General features: G+C 38.7%; 1 protein-coding gene across 1 annotated transcript in view; it reads right to left on the reverse strand.

Moving 5' to 3' along the window:
• kaznb (kazrin, periplakin interacting protein b) overlaps window positions 1-11301 on the reverse strand; it is a 165578-nt gene extending 154277 nt beyond the window's left edge. Inside the window, exon 1 of the mRNA XM_062986213.1 lies at window positions 10874-11301. Coding sequence (XP_062842283.1) covers window positions 10874-11036 — 163 coding nt within the window. The 5' untranslated portion in view covers window positions 11037-11301. The remainder of the gene's footprint in view (window positions 1-10873) is intronic.
• Between the last annotated feature and the right edge of the window lie 382 nt (window positions 11302-11683).

The following is an 11683-nucleotide window of genomic DNA, read 5'->3' on the forward strand; positions in this document are numbered from 1 at the left end:
TATGACCACTGACAGGTGAAGTGAATAACAATGATTATCTCTTCATTACAGCACCTGTTAGTGGGTGGGATATATTAGGCAGCAAGTGAACATTTTATCCTCAAAATTGATGTGTTAGAAGCAGGAAAAATGGGCAAGTGTAAGGATTTGAGTGAGTTTCACAAGGGCCAAATTATGATAGCTAGACGACAGGGTCAGAGCATCTCAAAAACTGCAGCTCTTGTGGGGTGTTCCCGGTCCGCAGTGGTCAATATCTATCAAAAGTGGTCCAAGGAAGGAACAGTGGGAAACTGGCGACAGAGTCATGGGTGGCCAGGTTCATTGATGCACGTGGGCAGTGAAGGCTGGCTCGAGTGGTCCGATCCAACAGGCGAGCTACTGTAGCTCAAATTGCTGAAGGAGTTAATGCTGGTTCTGATAGAAAGGTGTCAGAATACACAGCTCCAACAACCACCATTGATAAAGCATCCTTGGCTCCCAAAAACTGGTGGAAACGTGGGTTGGCACTTTAAAAAGCACAGAGGTTCTAAGAACAAAACCAGTTCAAAAACCAGAGTTCTTTTAGTTAAAATGGGCCTTGTCAGCCTTGGCAATTTTGTATCCGCCTCAGCACCTACCTCCCCCAGGGCTCAATTCCTGGGCCAATCTTATTGTCTTTTTATTCTTTTCCTATTGGGGTCCATTTTTAGAAAATATGGCATTTTCTTTAATTGTTAAGCAGATGATATGCAAATATCATATGGCCCTGCATTCTCTGGACACCTATGTAACACCTACTCAAAAAAATATAGGTGTGATAACGAATAGTGATTTTATATTATGTTAAGACAGATAAACTCAGTGATCAAACTTAGATTTTTTTTCAACTAAGGCTCCTATCTGCGGTCTTGCTATGATTTTATAAGGGTTATACACACTTTTATTTTGGCCAGACTTGTCTATCGCAATGTGTTTAATAACTCCCTGTAAATTCCAGGGTAATCTTTGAGATTCTATTGTTTAGTTTGTTAAATAGGCTAGCGCCAACTTATGTTTTAGACCTATTATAACTATACATTCAATCAAAATTACTTAGGTCTGTTGACCAGCTCTCTTTGGCTATCACTAAATCAAGGCTGGAAAAGAAGGGGGATTATGCTTTTTCAGTTACAGCCCCCAAACTCTGGAATGACTTGCCTCTGTATATTAGGCTGGCCCCTACACTAGCTGTAAGTCGGCTGTTTATAAATCCCGTCTCAAAAAGCATTTTTTTTTCTTTAGCTTTTGATCCAGTTTGAGAGATGTTTGTCCTTTGGGTAAACTGGTTTTGATGTTTTATTGCCTGTTTTATGGGTTTTGCTATGTTAACTGTACAGCACTTTGGTGAACAGCTGTTTTAAATGTGCTCTATAAACAAATTTGACGCTATCATTGACAAACACAGAGAGAACATGCAAACAGCTGTGCCACCATGATCTCATGCTAAACCACAATATGATTTAAAGGGCAGAATTCAGTAAAATGGTTCTTTACTGGATTAATATTAATCACTGAGAAAATACTGTTTAAAATTTCACTTTGTCACAATGTGTCAATAAGTGAGAATATTTCCTAACTTTTAATTAAAAAGTGAAAAATTGCACACATACTTCAGTTTTTACCAAAGCATTTTATATATGTATTTAAACTTCAGCTTAATTATTTATTAGGATTTTAACCTCATGTTTTTACACTTTGGTTACATTCATGACAGAACAGGTAATTACTGGTTACAAAAGATTCATCAGTTCACAAGATTTTAATGTCAAACAGAGTCACGGACAATTTAGTATCTCCAATTCACCTCAATTGCCTGTTCTTGGATTGTGGAAGGAAACCGGAGCTCCCGGAGGAAATCCATGCAGACACGGGGAGGACATGCAAACTCCACACAGAAAGGACCCGGACCTTCTTGCTGTGAGGCGACAGTGCTACCCACTGTGCCACCGTGCCGAAACTCGGCGTTGCCACCGATCAGCTGGGCGCCATCTAGGGGGCATAATTGGCATAAAGGACCTGGACCGCTCCATCTGGGAATCGGACCCAGGACCTTCTTACTGTAAGGTAACAGTGCTACCCACCGAGCCACCGTGCCAGAGTTTGGGCATGTGCAGAGAAGGAATGAGAGTTATATCAGGAGAAGGGTGTTGAGCACTGAGCTATGAAGGGTTAGAAGAAGCTTAGACTAATTCACAGTTATCTGCATCCACAAGGGATGCGCCCCTAGCCCCCGCAAATATCAAGAGAAGACTAGTTACTTAAACAACTTCCCTTAGTATAATGTAGTACATTTACTATGGTCTATGGGTCTAACATACAGTACAAAAAATTATGGACTGTATGACCTAAGAAACCTTCACCCCAAGATCAAACATCTATAATAATCCATTTAACAAACATACCTCATATTTTTAGTGCTCATTCCTACATATGGTTTTAATTGAAATATGTCATTGTAAAAGCAGTTGAACCGGCAGGGGTGCCCCAAAGACAAAGACATCAACATGAAAATATGTAGAGGATTCTAGGAGGTGGCTTTACTATTAATCTAGCTCAGGTTACTAAGGTCTGTAAGAGGTAAACGTGAAGAATTCTGGCTTTTTTAGCTAGTAAAGTATATAAAAAAGTATATATTTCTTTTGCACTAAGCTGGTACCACCGTGTTAATGTTGTGACTGTATAAACTTTGGAAACCTTTATAAGCCTGTCTGAGGATCAAGTGTAGTATTAATTCCATATAATGCATACATTCTTTTATGGGTGAGAATTCATATATATATTTTTTAATTTATAGAAGAGAACAAAAGACATTAAAAAAAGACTCTAACAAAGAGCTTGTAAACAGGCCACTAAGGGGTGAAAACTTCACTTTATTGCACATCACACTATTGCATCATGTTACATTCTTTTACCCAAAAAAGGAAAAAGAAAAAAAAACTGTCCAATTAATAGTGGCAGTTTATGTTGTTCAATGGAATGACCAGTGGAATGCTGTTTATTAGAAAAGGGCAGGCAGACTTGCTGTTTATACTATGACAGCAGCTCCCATGGACACCCTCTGGCAGGAATGCATGTTTAATTATGTTCTGAACTCTTGGCCAGCAGCACTAACTCGACCAGGCCAGTGTGTCCCATGTAAGAAAGATGCATTAGATTATTACATCTAAGCAACTAGAGTGTTAACTGGGAAACATGCAGGGATTACCAGCCAGTGTTTTGTAACCAGTTACCTAAAGCAAAACCTCACTAATCTGCATGTAAACACACTATGCATTTCAAATTATAAACAATAAAGAAATAAGTCAATTTATTGTTGTTCATTTTTTTACAATAAGACATTTAGTAAATATATTTATTATTAGCTCAAAATATATTACATGATCATAAGTGGAATGATCCATTTGTATGAGCCTGTACAGTTTTCAGTCACTGTTAGAAGAGTTAGCATTAGCATTAGCTTCAAATGCTACTTAATCTAGAAAGAAACATCCTTTTTGGCACTATTAAGGACATTAAAATGTTTGGCTGCAACAGCTAACAGTGCACCCCTTTATCTATACTGGGCTTTTAATTTATTTGAATTACTACTGACAGTCGTGAAATGAAATTAATGTAAACCATAATCAGTTTAAGAACACATTTTATGGTAAGGCTTGAGGCAAACAATAGCTTACACACAACAACTCACTAACAATCAATGGCCAATTTTATGTAAACATAAGTTTTTACGTAAACATTCAATTCCAAAATTATGGTCATTAGTATAGGGTTGCCAACTTGTCGCCACTATAACAGCCCTCCTCTTCTGGGAAAGTGAGCTTGCTCAGTCAAAAGAGCATTTGAGAAGTGAAGAGCTAAATGGACAAGAAAGTCTTAATCACAATCAACATTTAAAGTTCAGTAGGGTTAGGGTCAAGACTTATCACACCATATCTCTTATGGGCCTAACCCCAAACTGTTGCCACCAATGAATGTGTTTAAATAACCTAAATCAATAACTTGGAGGGGTGTCTAAATACTTTGGGCAATAAAGTATATCTTGATGAAGCTGTTTACACCTTATTTTTGTTGCACCTTTTGATTGAGTTATACATTTTTGTGATTTGATAAGTTATGAGTGATGAGATAACATTAAACATTAAGGTGCCCAATTATTCTCCAGACCACTCAAGGAGGATGAGGGTCCCTGCTGAGGTTTCTTCCTGTAATTTTAAGGGAGTTCTCTTTTTTCTTGCCTTTGTCGCCCTTGGTTTGCTCCATGAGTTTTGGATCTGTCGGACCTGGATTCTGTAAAGTTGCTTTGAGAGAATGTCAGTTGTAAAAAGCGCTATACAATCCTTGTTGAATACCCCCGATTTGTTGTGGTCACTAGCAGCTGTGTGACCCCTCCTTGGCAACTGATCACATTGTGTGCACTCCCCTAAGCTTAAAAAAAGAATTGATTACAAGCTAAAAAGTCAATTTGCATTAGCTAGAAATTCCATGGTTTTGTGCACACTAGTTCTCTAGGTATAAATTGCTCTCTGCTGTGCTACATGACAAAAAAAAATAAAAAACTCCCCCCACACACACATATGTAGACACTTAGTAGAAGTAGTATGTAAATGCAATACAGCATCATAAAAATGCATAACAAACACCATTTCTGGAAAGGTTTGCACATTTTAGATGCGATACAAAGTAAGTATTTATTGATTTGTTAATTATCTCTAATGTTTTCGCTAACCAACTTATTTGTAAATATAAACAAATTCAGAATTTGACACCTGCAACACCCTCAAAGATGCTACTGTGTTACATAACATTTTCTATTCTATAGACTTTTTTTTTTATAATTTGGGAACTGAGAATACTAATTGTTGTAGGTTTGCAAGCTGCCTATTACAGTTCTATACAAGACTTCAGCTGCTCAACAGTCTGTAGTCACCACGGTCTGATTATTTCTTCATGATGCGCCACTGGACTGCAGACAGGCCTGTCGAGCACTCACACTCTGTGTATATCAGCCATGCTGTTGTAGAGCATTCAGAATAAGGTCTGGCATTGTCTTTCTGAAAATAATTATGGACTTTCTGGGAGAAGATGTCGCCTTGATGGCAGCATTTGTCTCTCTAAAATCCCAGTATACGCCTCAATGTCAGTGGTGGAGGTGTCAATCATGACAGATGCTGACCTTTGCACTTTTGGCACAGTAAACACAACATATTTTTTTTGAGAAAACAAACTATAACAATGTTTAAATTATTTACAATCCCTTTTTGAATTGATTAACAAGTCTCTAACACTATTTGGCACCCAGTGATGAGCCATGATCCATCTTTGCTTGCAAATACTAAAACAAACCATAATACACTCACCGGTAACCAACTCATCTTATTGTGAAATGATTTAATAAAGTGTAACTTCAATATTCTCAAACCTTTTCATTTTTTATCCATATTTTGCCCCTGTGTTATGTTATATATGTTATATAAAAGGTAGAAAACACTCCAGTCAGGTTGCCAGTCCATCAAGTGGGAAAAAAACAAACACATTAACAATTTTAGTAGCTTCAGTTAACCTGCCTGTCTTTGGACTGTGGTAGGAAACCCACACAGACATGAGGAGAACATGCAAACTACACAGTGCTACCCATAGAGCCACAGACACTAACAAATGTAATTAACCATATGTAAATAAAGCTTATTTTGTTAGTTTAAACAGATCTAGCAAGAGCATTCTCTGGCTCTTGGCAACCTGGCAACTGAAATGGCTCAGATTTTTTTTTTTTTTCTGAGCAGAAGGCTATAGATGATGACTATTTGGTTACATTTGCACATTTATAACATTTATATGATATTAATACTAATACACATGCTTTGTTTTTGTTGAAGAGCAACTAACAGTTACATACCTGTGCCAAATTCTATTTAAGTTGGGGGCAAACAGGTGTTAACTTCAAGTTCTGAAAACACTTATCAATAACGCAGTGGTTCTAAACCATTTAATCATCTGGGCTGGGGTAGCACTGTCGACTCACAGCAAGAAGGTCCTGGGTTCGACCCCCAGGTGGGGAGGTCCTAGTCCTTTCTGTATGGAGTTTGCATGTTCTCCCCGTGTCTGTGTGGGTTTTCCCTGGGGTGCTCCGGTTTCCTCCCACAGTCCAAAGACATGCAAGTGAGGTGAATTGGAGTTACAAAATTGTCCATGACTGTGTTCAATATAACCTTGTGAACTGATGAATCTTGTGTAATGAGTAACTACTGTTCCTGTCATGAATGTAACCAAAGAGTGTAAAACATGTTAAAATCCTAATAAACAAACAAACATCTGGGCTGCAACACTGTCCAAAAGCATCTCACATAGACTGTATTAATATATTAATATACAGTAACTGTTTCATTAGGGTAAGGCAGTACAGACAAAACTTACTATTTTCCTGATGTCCGACATTCTCCAGATGTTTTAGATAAATTGCATCTATTACATTCTTTTTATAATCCTTCTTCAACAAGCCATTATGAAAATATAAAAATAAACAACTTGCCACCACACCTGGTACAATCATATTTCTCTTCAAGCTTTATTCCTGCTTGTATATCACTATCCATTACCTACAGTCTCGCAGGCTTTGCATGTGTTATGAGATATCATTATCTACTGCTTGAGTGGTGCAGCAGTGTCTTACACTAGCTTACCACTGCTGAGATCTGGATACAAATCTTAGCAGAGCTTTTGGCCAGCCGAGCATCTGCATAGACATAATTGGCAATGTCGACTTTGGCTGAAGCCCTACGATGGATTGGTGCCCTGTCAAGGGGATTTCTGCCAGGCTCCCGGTGTTTTCCAGTCGAACACGACCAGTGTAACCATAACCAGGACAAAGCATGAAAATGAAATGAAATTAGAAATTATCAGGTTGTAGGAGGAATAATTAAATGTGTGGATTTTCAGGAGTCAGAACCATACACTGATCAGCCATAACATTAAAACCACCTCCTTGTTTCTACACTCACTGTCCATTTTATCAGCTCCACTTACGATATAGAAGCACTTTGTAGCTCTACAATTACTGACTGCAGTCAATCTGTTTCTCTGCATGCTTAGTTAGCTCCCTTTCACCCTGTTCTTCAATGGTCAGGACTCTCCCAGGACCACTACAGAGTAGGTATTATTTGGGTGGTGGATCAAATCATACAACAGCAACAGATGAGTGATCGTCTCTGACTTTACATCTACAAGGTGGACCAACTAGGTAGGAGTGTCTAATAGAGTGAACAGTGAGTGGACATGGAATTTAAAAACTTAATCAGCGCTGCTGTGTCTGATCAACTCATACCAGCACAACACACACTAACACACCACCACCATGTCATTGTCACTGCAGTGCTGAGAATGATCCACCACCTAAATAATACCTGCTCTGTGGGGGTCCTGACCATTGAAGAACAAGGTGAAAGCTAAAAAAAAAAAAAACATGCAGAGAAACAGATGGACTACAGTCAGTAGTCATAGAACTACAAAGTGCTTCTATATGGTAAGTGGAGCTGATAAAATGCACAGTGAGTGTAGAAACAAGGAGGTGGTTTTAAGGTTATGGCTGATCAGTATATATATTTATAGGGGAAAAGGGCACTTCAATAACATGCTGTTATTTATCACAGCCTAAAAAGCAATTGTGTAGTCCTCACCAACGTATGTGAACCTCAATGGATAAAATATGGGTTACATCATGCTAATAAATCACCTGTAGATAATTTCGGCTTTTTTTTGCAGTAACTTTATACCTGAATTGCGACAAATATGAGACAATTTTTTTCAACAGTTTGAGCTTAGCTGAAACTGGGTCATGCAACAGGACAATGATCAGAAAATAAATATCTCAATGGCTACAGAAGAAAAAAAGTAAATTGTCTATGAGTAAAATAACCCCACTGAGATGCTGCAGTGAGATCTTAAGTTAGATGTGCAAAAGCTAATGTCATCAATGCACTGAAGCAATATTGGTAAGAAGAGTGGGTCAAATTTTGTGCACAATGAAGTAAAACACATTGATGACCCCAAGCATTTGGAATAATGTTCTGTGCTGTACACTGATGAATATAAGGTAGAACTTTTTGGACAACATGGATTTCATTGCATTTAATGCAAAGCTAATATAATAATAACTCCATAATACAACATTCCAGAATATGAACCTACAATGTACAGTCAGATATAGTGGTGTTGGTGTGATGATGCAATATTATTTGACATGGTGTGTGATGCACTAGGGCAGCTGTAGCTCAGCACATAAGCCACTGTATTAGTAATTGGAAGTTTGCTGGTTGAAGCCCAACTTCTGTCAGGTTGCCAATGTTGAGTATTAGGTACAATTGAATCACTGGGAATATAAAAACGTAAGTGTCATGATGGGAGGAAGATAGATTTCCAACTAAAAAATAAAGCCAACAATGTAATTTGAACGAAAACTGTCCACTAAAAGGTTAGTACAGGTTGTACACACTTTGTATGAAGAAAAAAGCTGCAGTCTTTAACTAAACACCTATGACGTGTGCTTACAGAGTAAGTGCTTCCAGAGTTTCCAGTTAGTGTAAATCTACTACCGAGTTAGTGTACACACTACTACCAAGTGTCCATGAAATGCTGAGAATGGTCCGAACATATATCCTAGCATCCTAGAAGGTTCCCAGATGCAGTGGCGGCTGCTGGTCTTTCAAACAGGGGAAGCTCAGTGTCGGCTTACATCATAAGATTTGTCAATTTATTTATATATAAATTCTGCCCTCTGTTCCTTTTCAAGAAAATGGCCTGAAATGGGTTGCAGTTTGTCTTTCGACTTCACTCGCAAAATCCGCGATGGGACTGAAGCTTCAAGTGATAGCTGTCAATCAAAAACGGGATTCAGCCTTTCGACTGATCCTCCAATCATCTTGCATAAGCTCAGCATCCAGACCCACCCACAGCTCCATTCACCCCCAGAGACGCTCAGCGTCCGGGGGCGGGACAAAATCGTGGCATTTATCCAATGACCGACGAGTTTCGAAGCAATGAAAAAAACCCTCCCATGCAGCCCCATAGAAGTGAAGAGACGCTCAGCTTCTGCGGGCAAATGCATTGAGCTACGGGAATGTATGAGAAGTTCGAGTCAGTCGATTTGTGATAAGTAGCTGATTCTGAACAAACTCGTCTTCGAGATGAACGTGTTCTAACGCATTTGTAGTCAGTGAAATGTAAACACAGCTGTACATATTTGACCATTTAATTTTTGACATTTTAGGGGAAGCTGAGCTGAGCTGCTAATGACACCAATTTAAACAGTGCAGCCTCTCTCTTTCTGTAGACCCTAGGGTGTCTCAGATGGGGTAAAGAGGGAAATTGTAGCTCAGAGAATGGCCAACGAATGCACCTACAGGATAAATATACATATTCAAGTGGTTGGTGAGTCTAATTTGAATAATTATAGTTGTAAATATTAAAAATTATAATTTTGATTATAATTTTTGATTCCAGTTGTAAAAATGTTAATGACAACAATTTAAACAGTGCAGCCTCTCTCTTTCTGTAGACCCTAGGGTGTCCCATATGGGGTAAAGAGGGTAGTTGCAGCTCAGAGAATGGCCAATAAATGCACCTACAGGATAAATGTACATGTTCAAGAATTATAATATAGTTTTAAATATTAAACATTTACAATTTTAATTAGATAATGGCCAAAATGTAACACAAAAATACTTTTTGTTAAACTTTTAAAACATTGGAATTTTATTGGAATTAATTTTACAATTTTAATTTGGCTTCAGTTCTAAAAGATGTAAGTCTACCTAGAGTGTCTTCCCTTAACAGATGGATTAATGGTAGATCAATGGGTGGATAAAAGTCCAATGACACCAATTCAAATAGTGCAGCCAACGAATGCACCTACAGGATAGGTGTACGTATTCAAGAGGTTGGGGAGTCTAATTATAATATAGTTTAAACATTAAAAATTAACAATTTTAATTAGATAATGGCTAAAATATAACACATAAGAGTAGGTTTTGTAAAAACCATTAGTATTTTATTAAAATTAATTTTACAGTTTTAATTTGGCCCCAGGTGTAAAAGATGTAACTCTAACTCTGGTGTCTTCCCTTAACAGATGGATTAATGGTGGGTGAATTGGCAAATGAAAATTGAAAAATATTTGAATATTACAAGAATTACAAATTAAAGTGGTCAAAATGAAACGAAATAATAAGTAAAAGAACCAAACAAGTCTGCGTAAAGTAAGAGAGGGCTAAAAGCACACACTATCCAATTCAGAGGCACTGCTAATGACACCTGCAGGTTTCTCACGCTGTCAACATACTTAAACACTCAGGTCTGTGAGGCGAAGGCTCAAGGGACTTAACACATGCCATTAGCTGCCAAAACCAGCAGTTAAGTAAGTAAAGATGTGTTTCACACACTAAACAGTTCATTAACAATACAAGAATGGAAGCAGAGAGACACACATTATTTAAATTGATTTAGAGATGAATTACATGTAGATGCACATGCAACCTTATAACACTTGTAACAGTAGAAAAAAACTAACAACAGCTTCTGGTACAACAAGACTAGCAGGATGTTCTAAACTTATGCACATGTTTTTAATCTTCCTCTGCAGAGTCAGTAAAGTGATAACAAATCTATAAATCCCTGGCTGGCTAGATTCAATTTCTCTGTTTATCCCCAAAGCACTGCTGCATACTGCCTTTCCCCTACAGGTAACCCAGGAAACACGGCAAGATTAATTATTCCACACTTTAAAATGTTACTGGGCACATGACACCTCCTTTTAGCTCCTAAACTTTACACACTGTGCATCTTAAAGAAGTTAAAGCAGCCTTACCGTGCTGGTGGTTGTTTTTGACTCCACTAGTGCTGTTTGCTCCGAGCTCAGCAAGTCTGCGACTGGTGGCTGTAAGCTCCGAGCGTAAGTTCGTCACCTCCTGGCTGGCCGAGTTGACGGCACCGTCTATGCGCTGTGCCAGCTGTTTATTGTCCTCCATCATCTTCAAGATCTTGCCCTGAAGAACAGCCAGTCCACACAGAGAAGCATGGTGTCAAATGCAGCAGGGGCGACAAAGTGCCCCTTTCCCCCCTTCTTGCCGTTTAAAGCGCAGTCAGACAATTCCAGGAGAAAGCTTTCTCTTTTCCTTGCTGTGTTCTGCCTGGGTAAAACAGCCGGCTTCTACCTGTTGTGCATGTGTGTGTGAGTGTGTTAATGTGTGTGTAATGGCTGAGAAATTGCGCATGAGAAGAAAAAGTGTGCGTGAGAAAAAATAGCCAGAACCCGAGAGACAGAACCAGAGAGAGATCGAGAGTTCCAGCTCCCTTTTCAGCAGCTGCTCTGAAGGGGACCTAGTGCAGTATTAGATGACATGCTTGCTCTTAAACGGAACATACCATGTGCTCCAAAGCTGAAGGGGGGAAAGGGGGAGGAAACTAACATTCAGCATGCCTAAAACTTGCCAAACCTTTGACTTTGCTTTCCAGATCCCTAAACAGTTTGTACAGCACAAGTAATCTGCTCAGGGGAAGAGAATGAGGCCAGATTTCTCATGTAGTTATCTGTTGTAATTAAAGAGCTAAGCTGCAACAAAAATCTCTGTGCCAAACAGCTGTCAGAATGGCATGTCTATTATTGGTTAGGTTAAAT

The sequence above is a fragment of the Trichomycterus rosablanca genome, chromosome 24 (genome assembly GCF_030014385.1).
Source record: "Trichomycterus rosablanca isolate fTriRos1 chromosome 24, fTriRos1.hap1, whole genome shotgun sequence".
Taxonomy (NCBI): Eukaryota; Metazoa; Chordata; class Actinopteri; order Siluriformes; family Trichomycteridae; genus Trichomycterus; species Trichomycterus rosablanca.